This window comes from Diabrotica undecimpunctata, chromosome 5 (genome assembly GCF_040954645.1).
Source record: "Diabrotica undecimpunctata isolate CICGRU chromosome 5, icDiaUnde3, whole genome shotgun sequence".
NCBI lineage: Eukaryota > Metazoa > Arthropoda > Insecta > Coleoptera > Chrysomelidae > Diabrotica > Diabrotica undecimpunctata.
The window spans coordinates 105,466,666-105,482,321 of record NC_092807.1 but is presented as its reverse complement, the minus strand read 5'-3'; the positions used below and the strand labels follow the sequence as shown (position 1 = coordinate 105,482,321).

The 15,656-nt window shown below is 32.2% G+C and overlaps 1 protein-coding gene across 1 annotated transcript; it reads left to right on the top strand.

The window, feature by feature from the left end:
- Positions 1–359: 359 nt before the first annotated feature.
- Positions 360–15,412, top strand: PpD3 (protein phosphatase D3). Its single transcript, XM_072532464.1, has 9 exons — positions 360–586; positions 1,190–1,431; positions 5,883–6,030; positions 6,349–6,470; positions 6,695–6,965; positions 7,124–7,266; positions 12,770–13,077; positions 13,170–13,251; positions 14,448–15,412. The coding sequence occupies exons 1-9, from the start codon at positions 493–495 to the stop codon at positions 14,505–14,507; spliced, it is 1,470 nt and encodes a 489-aa protein (XP_072388565.1). The 5' UTR covers positions 360–492; the 3' UTR covers positions 14,508–15,412.
- The last annotated feature ends 244 nt before the right edge of the window (positions 15,413–15,656 follow it).

Below are 15,656 nucleotides of genomic sequence, written 5' to 3'. Positions count from 1 at the left end.
GTGTGTTCCCTCTGTAAATACCAGAAACATGTATTTTCAGATCCCTCAAATTGTTGGGTGACACAACAAATAGGCGTAGAAAATATAATATAATCACAGAATATATTATATAACCTTATTTTTTAATTCTTTCAAAATTTTTTGAAAACGATGTCCGGGACCAAACCAAACAAATTTCAACTTAATCCTATATAAACATAATATTTAACTTGATATGTCACAAGCCACAAGAAAACATTTTCAGAACCAGGTACCAATTTAATAATTGTTTTAGTTACGCTACTGTGGAAATCGTGACTCCCTGTTAGTAAAATTATTACTCATGACAGCCTTCTGCAACGTGCCTGTCAAACGTCAAAAATTTCAAAACTAAATTTATAGGAAACCGTGTATTCCAAAATTTCCCCAGTTTTCTATTTTTTTACTAGTGTAATGGTTAAACAAATCCCAAAAAGGATATAATTAATTGTAATTAGTACGAAATAATTAAAAATGACCACCGAAGAACAAACTCAACAATCTGTTACAGCGGAGGACGCGAAAATAGCCGAAAAATATAAGTCCGATGCTAATGAATACTTTAAAAGTAAGTAATTAACCTCTAAGAAATAATTAACCGCATGACATAAATTTGTACTTTTAATACTGATGTAATTACTCTTTGTAATCTATCGAACAAAGAAACATTGGCTCTAGATTATGCTAGAATCAAAATATCTTCAGGTGTTTAACATGCTCTTTCTCTAATAATTGCTATGAATGTGGAAGGCATGTATTATGCTTCCTTTCACTGTTAATAAGCTGTTGTTTATTGGATTTTAATTTCAATAGATGTGTTATTCATTACAGGACATTTTATGTTCTTTTAGTTTCTTAAATAGGTGCTACACAATGGACTTCAGCTCCAGGTTTGCATGTTGCATGGTTCTACCTTTGATCTATACTATTCTGTTTGATTTACTTTTAATAGTGGTTTAATATGTTTGCCTTAAAGATAAAGTCCTAGTTTAATTCTTGAAGTTGAAACAACCATACACATTTTAATAATATGCAAGGTAAAATAAATAAAATATCTTCTATCAAGCCACAGCAGTATAATAAAGCCAAACAATTATTATTTTGTAGATACAATATGACATATGCATTAATATTTATTGAGTATTTATATAGTTTACTTAATTCTTTTCAGAACAAGATTTCGATAATGCAATAGAACTTTATACCAAAGCAATTGAAAAGAATCCCACTATAGCTATTTATTATGCAAACCGCAGCTTTGCATATCTAAAAACTGAATGTTTTGGCTATGCTTTAACAGATGCCTCGAAATCAGTAGAATTAGATAAAACTTATTTGAAAGGTTATTATCGACGAGCTGCTGCTCACATGTCGTTAGGAAAATTTAAGGAAGCCCTAAAGGATTATGAATATGTAAGTTTTTAATATATGTGTTATATATTTATTGTTAACTTTGATAAGTTTATTATAATACAAATTAGTAGGAGCAGGTTTTCTTATTTTTTAATATTATTTAACTGCTTAGGTAAAGTGCTTGTCCATTATTTTCCATTATCTTTTATTTCTATCTCCTGTATTTCTTTTTGTCAGTTCCTTGTATGGTTCCATTTCTTTACTTAATTTTTACCATGTGTATGAGTATGATTTTATAAAAATAAAGCCTAAGTAAAAAGAAGTGGAACAGTAGGCGGTACTGTAGACTAGTGTGGAGCTTCGTACTATGTTTTCTGTATTTATAAAATTTAATAAATTATTGTGTTTGCACCTAATGCCACCTTTTAACATATTAACGAAGCATACAGTGTTTATTTATCACCTACTTACATTCACATTTTTCATATTTCCTTCAGGTGATTCGTCAGTTGAATTGAAATTACAAATAATTTTCTAACTTGTTCATTAATGCTGTCAAAAACTCACACTTTATTTGCTGATGATCTTAAGATATTTCGGTGTATATATGATAAATTGGATAAAGATCTCTTGCAAGATGATGTAAATAATATATTTTTATAGGCGAAACAAAATGGTTTAAGCTTAAATCCAACTAAATGTTCTTGTATTTCGTTTGGTCATATAAATAATCTAATATCTAATAGATATGTTCTTAATGATGTACTCTTGGATTCAGTTACTGAGATAAGAGATTTGGGTGTATTATTGGATTCTTCACTGACATTTAAAAGCCATTTTCTTAAAATTAAAGGAAACAAGATTTCGTAATCTTGGTTTTATTTATCGTAAGTCATGATCTCTCACCTATTGTATTCAAATTATTGTACTACTGTCTGGTATGCTCAGGTCTTGAATACTGCTCTGTTGGTGGTTCCCTTTCATCAAGTTTACATTGATGGATTGGAGAGTGTTCAGCAGAAGTTTCTAAAATCTTTAGCTTTTAAAGCACATATTAATATAAGAAATACTGAAAATTACTTCATAGATTATTCTGTAATAATGTTTCAATTTAACATTACTTCACTGAAGAACCGCAGGTTGAGAGCTGATATGTTATTTTTGTTTAAAATTCGTTGTTGATTGTCCCCAGTTATTAGCCAATGTGTTCTTGAACATAATACATAGAACTCGACACACAGAAGAGTAGAGTAAATTTTTATTTGCATAAATTTTTAAACATAATTGAGCAAATAACGTCACATTATTCATTACAGATTAAAATATATATATGTACAGTGTAGGGCTCAATGTCAACTAGGTGTTGAAAAACCTTTCTTTTAAAAGCTCTATAGTGTGTTTCCTGTTGAATGTCAGATGGTAGACTATTATAAAATTTAACACAGGCATACAAAGGACTTCTCTCTGTTATAGACAATCTGTGAAGTGGCAAATTCAAATTAAGGCTTCTTGTATTATATTCATGATTGGGAAGCAGGTGACAAAACAAAGAAAATTTTTTAAAAAGGAACATAATACATTCAAATATATAGATGGCTAAGAAAGTGAGTATATTGAGTGATTTGAATCGGCCTCTACAGGATTCTCCCGCCTTCAATCCTAAGATCACACGGACTGCCATTTTTGGACTATAAAGACAGTTGAGCTATCTACTGCAGCACCCCAGAAGATTACCTCATATCGCATAATAGAATAAAAGTTTGCATAATATACTGATAGTAAAATCCCCTGGTCTAGATAGCTCTTTAACACTCTTAATGAGTAGCAGGCTCTATTCAGTTTTCTTGTCGTATTTTGTATTTGTTCCCCCCAATTCAGATTCTGGTCAATATGAATACCAAGAAATTTAACTGATCTAGCAGGTTCCGTGTTTTGTGATAGAAAATTAATTGTATTTGGAAACTGCTCTCGTGACTGACTGGTTCTAAAGTAGACAAAAACTGTCTTGAACCACTGTTCAGCCTTGCTTAGAATTTGCTCTGCCACTGTGAAGAGTGTTTCTAAAGTTTTTTCTCAGAAAAGCACATTTGAGTCATCAGCGAAATTTACAAGGTTTGAGGAACTACTAACCACTGCATTTGGAAGGTCGTTTATGTAGACCAAAAAGAGAAAAGGTCCCAGGACACTCCCTTGTGGTATGCCTAATTTTAAATTGATAGGATCAGAGTAAACCTTACATCCCCTTTTCTCCAGGCATACCTTTTGCGGCCTATCTGTGAAATGATTTTATCCATTTTAATGCCGGTCCCTGTATTCCATAAAGATGTAATGTTTGTAATAAAAGAACATGATCTAGGCTATCGAAAGCCTTAGATAGGTCCAAAAAAGCCCCTAGTGTTTTCATCTTTGCCTCCAGTTTTTCTAAAATTGTTGATATAAAATCATAGGTAGCTGTCTCAATAGATCTCCCTGCGAGAAAACCATGTTGTGAACTACTAAATAAGTTGTTTGTAGTGAAAAAGTTTTGTAGTCTGAAATATATTGCTTTTTCGAATATTTTTGAGAATGATGGAAGAAGGCTTATTGGTCTACAGTTCTCCATCTTAGTAACATCACCTTTTTTATGTAGTGGCTTCACAATTGCCAGTTTTAAACTTTGAGGAAATTTACCTTGCCTAAAAGAAGCATTAATTATAAAAGAAAGAGGAAGAGAAATCTCTGATGAAACATATTTAATTAAGTTGGTTGATATTTCATCATAACCAGAGCTATGCTTGTTTTTTAAGTTATTTATTATGTGACTTATTTCTTTCTCTGAAACGGGACTTAAAAACATGCAATGATTAGTTTGTTCGATAATAATTAGAAAAATTTTTACATGCTTTTTTTTTATCTTTACAGCTTCTGGTGCTGCATTTGCCATAAATTGATTTATTTTAGAAAGCACCCGAGGGTCACCCTCTAAACAGAAATTACCTTGATTTTTGGAATTACCCTTAATCTCTTTTACCAATTGCCAAGCCATTTTAGTTTTATTTTCGCTATTTTCAATTCGTTCTTTATAACAATTTTTTCGAGATTGAGTGAGTAAACAATTGTATTTGCGTTTTTCTGTCCTGTAAATATCTTTATAATCAACATTATTGGTAGACAGTGTAAACAAAACATCAAGCCTAGATTTACAATGTTTTATATCATCATTGTAAATCTTTAAAGTACTTTTGTGATTTTTTTTAATTTGCTGTATTTTTCTCTTTGAGTGGAAAACATTGTATAAAAATTTTCTGAACTATACTCATAAAAGCATCCCACTGATTATCTACATCTAATGTCTCAAAAACAGATACCCAGTCTACATTACCTAACATGAATTTAAAAAAATGTTTATTCTCCTTGCTAAATATTCGTTTTTTTTTATTATATTTGACTCAAATTCATTTAATTCAAATTTTACCTTTTGAGCAGTATGATCAGATGTATGAGGATTGAATTAATCGAATTGAATTGAATTGCACTCTTTTATATTCCTTTTCATAAAACTGATTATGCTTGTCATTTTCCCTTGTCGAGAATGCTCAACTTTTGCAATGACCTGCTACTGGATCCTTTCTGTCCAAACATTAATATTTTCAAAAAGACACTTAAGAGTCTAATCTAAATATGTGATATTTTTTACCTTCTGTTATTTGATATACTGTATCAATGTACAAATTTTTATTGTTTAATTATTTCTTTGTTGTTGTTTTGATGTTTATTGTACATGATCTTTACTTTTTACTATTTTTTATATTTTATTGTAAATGTTTCTACTGTTGAAATAAATAAATAAATAAAAATCAATCATCACATGTGGATGCTCTCCTACAGCCTGATCCTGACTTTCTAGTGTATTCCTGTTTTGATTTAACTGCTGAATGTCTCGTTAAACAGCAGAATGACTTACACTTAGCACCTGGGAAGCATAATATTGGCTATGACCATCTTACAGCCAATGCCACAGCTCTTGCAGCATCCTTTGGTAATGTCATTTTATTACAATTAAAAATTCTGAACTCAAAACTTTTTAATACCTAATTCGTCTGGCTGTTAAAATAAGTTTGATAAAAAATTTATTTCTTGCTGCTTATTAAATTTTTGGCAAGAAGATAAATTCCTGTTGTAATTGTAATATAATAAATGCCATACAAAATAAATAAATAATATGTTCCAAATTCTGAAACTCCCAATAAATTGGAAATATGTCATGGATTGAATTTTTTGCACCTGAGTGAACATTGAGAAACTGCTGAAACCTGCCTTTTTCTCTCCAAGTTTGTCTTTGATTTGCCACTGCCTGGTGAAAACCAGATATAACCAAACTATGTCATAGTATTAAAAAAGAACAAAATTGTCAAGAAAACTTCTGGTCCACAATACGATGTCCTTTATAAATCATGCATTTATTGATTTTTTTAAATTTTGCTTGTATATTTTTTTGTGATAACATTATTTCATTTATGTTACTTTTGAAGGTGACTAAAGTGAGACCAAATGATAAAGACGCTAAAATGAAGTATATGGAATGCAACAAAGTAGTCAAAAAATTGGCATTTGAAAAAGCCATATCGGTGGAAGACAATAAGAAAAATATAGCGGACAGTATTAATATTGATGCAATGAGTAAGTTTTTCCTAACAACATACTATATTAAATAACAATATTTTAGTTTTAAATAATTATATATAGATGCCCTTCTGGTTGCAGTTTGATAAAGAAAAGTTTAATTTCTTTAAGTATGTGTGGAAAAAATGTGTTAATTATGAGAAAAAGTGGTCTTATTGAAAAAGTGATTTAAGAAAAAATCCGCATGTTCTCTGTGTCTATTTGAGTAATACGTGTTTTTAACAGGTTCTGAAACCTAGTATTATTGATGTAAAAACTAAAATCTACTCTAAGACACTCTGTACATAGTTTCCAAATTAGTATTTTTCGTTACAGCGATAGAAAATGAATATACAGGGCCTGAATTAGAGGATGGTAAAGTGACACTTAAATTTATGAAAGAACTAATGGAATTGTATAAAAACCAAGGAAAACTTCATAGAAAATATGCCTATACGGTAAGTTTATCTACCTAAGATACTACTACTAAGATCTTTCATATAGCAATGTTAAAATACGAAATATTATTTCGAAAATGTCAAGTATACTTCAAAAAAGCTTTTGGTATTACTTTCTTATAAACTAGGTGATACCTTGACTATGACAAGACATTATTTAAGTTTGCTATTGATCATTTGTAAATTAAATTCCACCATATTTGATTCGTATTAATTTATTTTAGATATTATTAGATATAAGATCATATTTTACAAAACAACCCACGTTAGTAGATGTACCAATCGGCGACGAAGACAAATTTACAGTATGCGGAGACATTCACGGGCAGTTTTATGATCTAATGAATATATTTGAACTGAACGGCCTCCCTTCGGAAACGAATCCCTACCTGTTCAATGGAGACTTCGTCGATCGAGGGTCGTTCTCTGTAGAATGTATTTTTACTCTATTCGGTTTTAAACTTTTGTATCCTAATCATTTCTTTATGTCTCGAGGTAAGATACACTTAATTTTATGTAAATTTCGTCACTGCGAGCTTTCGACTTTGTTTGTGGAGCCATCTTCACGACCGGGTCCAAAGTATTGTGTTTTATAGTACGATAATGCCGAATAATGCAATCCAGCACGTTAGAACAATTATTTTCATTTCTAGGGAATCACGAAAGCGCTACAATGAATCAAATGTACGGTTTCGATGGGGAAGTCAAATCGAAATACACCGCTCAAATGGCTGACCTGTTTACAGAAGTATATAATTGGCTTCCATTAGCTCACTGTCTTAATAAAAGAGTGCTGGTAAGTTATTTCAAGTTAAATAAAAATATTTACGAATAAATAATGAATAATAAAAAAAGAGTGTCAAAAGTGAAAAATTCTTTTTCTAACTTAAATCGCCGTGCTAGAGATGAAATGACTGTTTTTTCAAGTTGACACGATTCTTTTTTTAGGTATTTTCACGACAGTTTCGTATTCGCAAGTAAAAAAAAACAACAAAATATTTTGCTTTTAATAAGACCATGGTCGTTTAAATACATTTATGTCCATAGAAATCGACTGACACAATTTTTCACTGTCTTGTCATTTTTTAGTAATTACACGTCAAATCAAAATAAAAGAGAAAAGACAAATTTTTTACCTAAAAAAGTGATGACGCACAAATTTTACTTATGAATGCCCTGAGGGACAAAATTTTTACTTAAGAATCTTGTGACGTATATTTTTTTTACTTCAGAATGTCGCGAGGGACATATTTTTTAATTAATAATATCGTGACGGACAAATTTTTTACTTAAGAATGCAGTTATGCTCAAACGTTTACTTATGAATACCGAGGAGGACAAATTTGTATTTAAAAATGTCGTGAGCGATAAATTTTTCACTTAAGAATGTCCTCAGGAATATTTTTTTACTTGCCACAGACAATTTTTTGCAATGTTTACTTCAGAATGGCGTAAGAGACAAATTTTTCTAAAGAATGTCGTTACGGACAAATTTTTACCTAAAAATGTCACTAACAAATTTTTATTTAAGAATGTCGTGACGGCCAAATTTTTAATTAAGAATGTCGCGACGGACAAATTTTTTACTTAAAATGTCGTGATGGACAAATTTTTATTGGTAGAAAAATCTGAAACTGAGTAAGTTTCCTTTAAGACGCTGTGAAAGGCGTCAATTTGGCAATAATCATAAATAGTATGAACATAATTATATTTTTACGTCTGATGCGTATTTAGTGTTCGATCGTATTATTATTTTTGAGTTTACATGGTTTGTTCGATAACTACTTGGTCTAGAACATATAGAGATTAAATTCGATGGAATATTTTTATTCTGTAGAATTTATGGACCATTTCTGCTCAGACCATCTTCATATTGGCTTTGGATGAATATTTTCTGTTGTGCAAACACACATTCTGTATTTTTTGGTGTTCCCAAAAACATGTCATTTTTGTGTCTATGAGGTTTGATCTATAACTACGTAATCTACAATACAGAGTAAATTTAAAGGAATATTTTTATTCTGTAGAATATTAAGGGCATTTTTGCACAGATCATCTCCATATTGATAGCGGATTACAATTTCCTGTTGTCAAAGCACATATTATGTATTTATTAACCAGAAAACATGCTATTTTTGTACCTACAAAGTTTGATCAATAACTAAGTGATCTAAGGCAGAAACAATGTAAATGCAAAGAAATCTTTCCTTCAGTGACGAGAATAATTATGATTTTTATGTATTAAAAAGATTAATTAGTAATAAATAATAAAAAAATGGTATTAAATACTTAACTCAGTGAAGATAAAAAGGGTTATGATTATTTAAAGGCAAGACATGTTCTACTGAGTAAGCTATAGGGTTATTTAAATAATCCAATTTACATCGATTAACAAAGTAGAATAAAGTAAGTCTCGGTAAAGTAAAGATGTATCGTTATTCTCCCTTGGCTACTTAACGTTGAAAAAACCCTATTTTCGGAACCTTTCACTTTTTCATTCCATAAAGGCTTAACCTTTATTTGTCTTCTTCTTCTTCATCTTTATAAGCAATTCTGCTTGTTCATTGGCGGATTAATACTGTAACCTCGGAAACCTTTTTTTGGATGATGCTAGAAAGGTCACCAATGGAGACACTGCGGAAGGCAGCCAGATGGTTGGTGGAGAGCGAGTCGTGGGTTCGAAACTAGCTTTTATAACCAGGAGTGGGTCCAATGAACGAAATAAGTAAAGGTAGAACAGATATTAGAAAAGATATGGAAATAAACAAAAAAATAGACGGGTAAATTTACCAAAAATAAGATAAGATAGAAACAGGGCGCCACTTAACTTTTTGGGTTCAAGGAGAAAATTAAGAAACCTTAGAACAGAAAAGAGGTAAGGAAACATATTTAGGTTCTGAGACCAAATCCAAGGAAAGATATTAACAGTTAATTATTAAATAAATTTGGTCAACACACTAAATAAACAAATAAGTACATTAGGTGGACTGCGTCCACCTACTTACCTACGAAACTTAATCAGCCTGATCTTTCTTCTGGTCGAAGGTATAATAATTATTTAATATAATAAACAAACATTAAGAGGTATTGTTATATCAGGAAACTTATTCTTCTTCTTCACGTGCCATCTCCTCTAAGAAGGATGGCAACCATCATGGCAATTCGCACTTTCGACGCCGCTGCTTTAAAGAGGTCAGCAGAAGTGCAGTTAAACCAAGCTCTCAAATTATTCAACCAGGAGATGCGTCTTCTTCCGCGACTCCTACCCTGTATTCTTCCTTGCATTATTAATTGCAACAAGTTATAACGCTCGCCCCTCATGACATGTCCCAGATATTGCAGTTTTCTGACTTTAATTGTATTTAAAACCTCTTTATCTTTTCCCATTCTTCTCAACACCTCGACATTCGTGACTCTATCCACCCAACTTATTCTTAATATCCTTCTGTAGGCTCATAACTCGAAGGCTTCCAATCTGTCCGAAACATCTTTCTTTAAAGTCCAAGCCTCCAACCCATAAAATAATACGGAGAACACGTAGCATCTCAGAAGTCTTATCTTTAAAGAAATTGAAATGTCCCTGCTGCAGAGGAAACTTATTCGGAGTCGAGAAATAAAATTCATTGATAAAACAAAACAATATATTCAACACTACTATGATATAGGCAGCTGAATTGTACACACATGTAAAAAAATGCACCATCAATTATTAAATGGTGGTATACATATAACAATAAAGAGTATTATAATTAGGAAATACCTTTACAAATACAATAATATAGTAAAATCATGCACAGTTTAAATTATCAGCGAAGAGAGCTTGATAGTATTTAATAGTTTTCAGTTAAAGCTGATATAAATGTCTCTTTGCTGTTTATGGGCTTATCTCAAGATCATCATGCAACCTCTTCTGTCCACTGCTGGACATAGGTATCTCCCATTTTTCGCCACTCTTCACGGTTCTGTGCTTTTTGTTGCCATTTCTTGGATATTCGTCTAATGTCGTCCATCCAGGGTGTTGGTGGTCGTCTGCTGCGTTTGTCTTCTCGTGAGCGCCAGTCAATTAGTTTTCTGGTCCATCTTGTGTCTTTCAGTCTCGCTATGTGACCTGCCCAATTCCATTTCAGCTTGGCTATACGTTCGACGACATCACTGATACCTGTTCTTTTCCTTAAGTCTTGATTCCTTATTTTGTCTTTTTTTGTCACGCCGAGAATTGATGTTTCCACGCGCCTTTGTGTCACTCGTATTTTTAGTGCTGTTGTTTTTGTGAGCGTGAGAGTTTCTGCTCGGTATGTCATAATAGGAAGAACGCATTGGTCAAATGTCTTCCGTTTCATAGCTATCGGAATGTTGCTCTTAAAGATGTCTCTTAGTGAACCATACGCCGCCCAAGCAAGTGTTATTCGTCGTTGAAATTCGCAGGTCTGGTTGTCTTTGCCATTTCATGACCAAGATATATGTACTTTTCTGTCAATTCTACCACTTGGTTTTGAATGATTAGGTGTTCGCTGGGAACTAAATTTATCATAAATTTGGTGTTACTGATATTCATTTTTAGACTATTGTTGAAGATACGTTTTCTAATTCTTGTACCATTTGTTGTGCTTCACCCAGATCTTCGGTAATAAGTACTATGTCGTCGGCAAAACGCAGATGATTGAACATTTCTCCATCAATTTTTATTCCTCTTATCTTGAGATAACGGGTTAAAAATGTATAACAATTATAGCAAATAACAAAATGATTAAATTTAAATTCCAAAGAATACAAAAAGGTTTCAAGACTTCTGTATTATAAAAATTAAGCCAACCCGCACTTGGCTGTAAGTTAATTATCTGTATCGCACTGTTGTTTAATGATTAACTGAGAATTAAATGTTCGTAATTTAGAAGTTCTTAATAGCTGATTGAAAGTTCGTATGAAAATATTAAATGTTTCTTGACTGAATGTTAACTCAGTAGTTAACCTTAACTACAGGAGAAGAAATAGTCGACGGAGATTCGCCAAGATAGTCGACGGAGATTCGCCAAGATAGTTGAAGATAATATGATTAAGACAACTTACGATAAACCTTGATGACTGGTGCACTCTTCACTGAAGCTAAATACTTTACTTGTATTAAGCACTGAAGTTAATTAAATTAAAGGTAGTTTATACCAATATTTAATCTAATATGGTATTAGATTAAGAAACTGAAACATTTAAGTGTATACACACTTAAAGAAAAAATTCACAGAGACGGTAATTTAGGCAAGCGACTTTACTCAAAGATCGCCCTGTCAGAAGTGAAGTCCTTCCTCTAAAAATTTCACAAGCTTTCCCAAAAAAAAGGTGAGATAACCCCCACTTAAAAATGACAGGCAGGCCAGCCTGTATGTATTTCTAGGAAGGTAAAAGGTTCCAACGATATCGAAAATATCGGGATATTTCTAGTTAGGACGTGATGAAAGATAAATCCTTCTGGATTAGGTTCTCTCAGAAAAATACTACAACGTGCTTTCGACGATGTTTATCAAATTTTAAACAGAAAGAGTCCGCCTCTGACCGGAAAGGACTATTCGAGGATTAACCAAACCCGGCTTCTTTTGATAAGTAGAATCTTCCGTAATCTGAGAAGTTGGTAGTTGCAATAAAATTTCCCAATGGTAAACACGACTCTCCGCGCATATATTTGCAATTACGGCCATTGGCGTCTCAGCAACAGCGGTAAAGGGATTAAAAATTATTTAATATTTTAATTATAAAAAAAATGTTACAATACCTGTATGGAAGGTTGTCACTCCATCTTTTGCGCGATCGTCCGATACTTCTTCTGCCGATTGGCGACTTATCTCTTGCTATTTTTACGACGCAGGACTCCTCCATTCTTCTTATGTGGTAATTCCATTCTTTTTTTTTTTTTCTATTTTATGTCCATTCATTTATACACTGTACGTTACATTTTCTTCTAATGTCTTCACTTCTCTTTCGATCTCTCAGCGTATTTTCTCTAATTCTTCTCAGGACTCTCATCTCTGCCGTTTCCAGTAGCCTTTGCGTTGTGGCTGTGTCGGGTCTTGTTTCTGAGGCATGTCATTATTGGTCTTACACTGGCTTTATAAATTCTTGACTTCATCTCAGTGTTAATGTATCTGTTTCGCCATATAGTATTATTATTATCACCTTCATTTGTGTTTATACCAATTTTGAACCATAACTAATTAGTAGAGATGTCACAAATGTCAAGGAATTTAAGGAAGATTTTTAGAATATTCGGGAATTTCTAGCTTCGCACCTGATAACTCCTTAATTTATAGGTAATGCACGGCGGTCTATTCACGAGAGACGACGTAACTCTAGATGAAATAAGAAAAATCGACAGAAACCGACAACCGCCCGAAGACGGTCCGATGTGCGAGCTGTTATGGTCAGATCCACAACCACAACCCGGTCGAGCCGCGAGCAAACGAGGAGTGGGTTGTCAGTTCGGACCCGACGTTACTCAGAAGTTTTTAGAGTTAAACAAATTGGATTATATCATTAGGAGCCACGAAGTGAAGAACGACGGGTATGAAGTCGCTCATAACGGACTATGTATTACTGTCTTCTCTGCTCCTAACTATTGGTAAGTTATTTTATAAGTCTCAACGCTATTAAAATAAACAATCTCTTAGCGATTATAAAATAGTCGCTTAATTATGTCGTATTTTCTTTTAGTGATACTATGGGTAATAATGGCGCATTTATTACGCTGAAAGGAAAAGAGATGATGCCGAAATATACAACGTATGGAGCTGTGGTAAGTATCTTCTTTTATTCTATTAGATTTTAATAATAAAACGCATAATTTTCAAAAATTTTCGGCTTTGATGCCGCGCTGAGCACATAACACACCGTAAAGGAATCCAGTACGTATGTACCAGTCTCACAACTAGACAAATCTCTGCCGTTTCATGGCTAGATTCTCTGCGCAGCCTGTGAGTTATAATGCAGTGAAAGAAGTAAAGTATTGTAACCAATAGAGAGGAGAATTTGTTAAAACTATACAATTTATGGAGAAAAACTTACGATTATTTCAGAAACACAAGTTTACTGTTGATAAAATACTTAGGCGTGTCCTGTGGAACATATTTTTACTGAGGAATATAGTTATGGACAAATAAAAACTTAAGAAGGTCGTGACGTACAAATTTTCACTTACGAATGTCCTGATGGGCAAGTTTTATTCAAGAATGTGAAGAGGGACAATTTTTTGACTTAAAAATATCGTGTCGCACAGATTTTTGCTTGAGAATGTTGTCACAAAATGTTACTTAAGAATGTCGTAGCGGATAAATTTTTTACTTAACAATCTCGCGACGGACGAATTTTAATTTAAGAATGTTGTGAGTTACATTTTTTTTTTATTTAAGAATATCGTGACAGTCTAATTTTTATTTAAGAATATTGTTATAGTAATGTCCAGGGGACAAATTTTTACTTTAGAATGTAGTCACGTACAAATTTTTATTTAAAAATGGCGCGATTCACTTTTTACCTAAGAATGTTGCGACAGACAAATTTTTATTTAAGAATGTTGTGAGTTACAATTTTTTATTTAAGAATGCCCTCACGCACAAAGTTTTTCTTAAGAATGTGACTCGTGACGGACAAATTTTTACTTAAGTATGTCGTTGCGGACAAATTTTTTACTTAACAATGCCGTGATGAACTAAGTTTTATCTAAGACTGTTACAATTTTTTTTTACTTAAGAATACCGTCACGCACAAATTCTTAATTAATAAGGTCCAGTGAGACAAATTTTTACTTTAGAAAGTAGTCACGCACAAATTTTTGTTTAAGAATGTCGTGAGAGACAAATTTTTTACTTAAGAATGTCATCACGCATAAATTGTTGCTTAAAAGTGAATAAGAGTGGCATAGAAAACCACTCTGACAACTTATTTATACTTTTATCGAACAAATGTAAGAAACTAATAACTTTTTTGTTGCAGCCCCACCCTAACGTAAAACCAATGGCGTACGCGAACTCTCTACTGAGTCTGATGTGCTAGTACCTGCCTTTTGTAGTAAATTTTGTAGTTCACATTTCATTTTAGTAATTCCTCGATAAGTTAAAGAAAAAAATAGACATTTTGTTAGTTAAGGATTCGCTTTTCATAACTTACGAACATGAGATTCGACGAATAGAATTGTACCTACTGAACGGAGAGTCCCGAATAAGGGTATAGAGTTTTGGAGGGGTAGAAAAGTGTATTAAACGTATTTGCTGATAAACGCATATACGGATATTTTCTACTATGTATACTGTACAGAGTTGCCGAACCTAATTAAAACATTATTCTGGAAATTTATATTTAAATAAATTGTTTGGACGTTTTTCTTTCCTGATTTGTAATTTCATGATTTCTGATTGCATCTAAGATATTAGATTGTATAAAATATTCTAGCTATAAAGAATATTGTTTGGTACGTCAACGAACTTAAATTCACATGAAACGCATATATGGATTTTTTCTATACTATGCCTTACAGTGTAGCCAGATTGAATCAAATAATTATATTTTTGAAACTGTCTTTAACTAAATCGATTAGAATGGTTCAAAAATCTTGTAAATTTACCATTTCTATGACGTTTTGTGTTATGCTTTCTGTTTTTAGCACGATTGCATCTATTGTCATTGCATCACAAAGTATGACCAAGGATTTTTAATAATTTTTTTTTATTCTGGTCAATTTCCCATTAATCTACTGTATACATAATCTTCTAGTTGATCTAGTATTAGATTCAACGTACAATAAAGATTGTGTATCTATTTGTGTAATATTTTGGATCTCCTACCTCCAAAATATTCATATCAATGTTGGGACACTCTGCGATTATTGTTATTTTTGTTTTGTTTTTATTGTACACACGTTTGAAATGTAGTACCAGTTCAATAAAGTATTTATTTTTTTTAGTAGTTGTACAAAATTGTCCTGTAGAGACCTACCGACTGCCTTCTCTCCATTCATCATGAAAAGTGATCCATTGACAAAACCTTTTTATCTTTTAAAATTTTTCAGCTTTTCGTATAATAAACGCCAATTTGTCAGAAGAATAATAAATTTATAAAGGTTTGTAAAAAATTGGAAAGAAGAATTTTCCAATTTTTTCCAAAGAACAGGTTTAATTGTGAAATATAATGGTTGGAAATGTTATT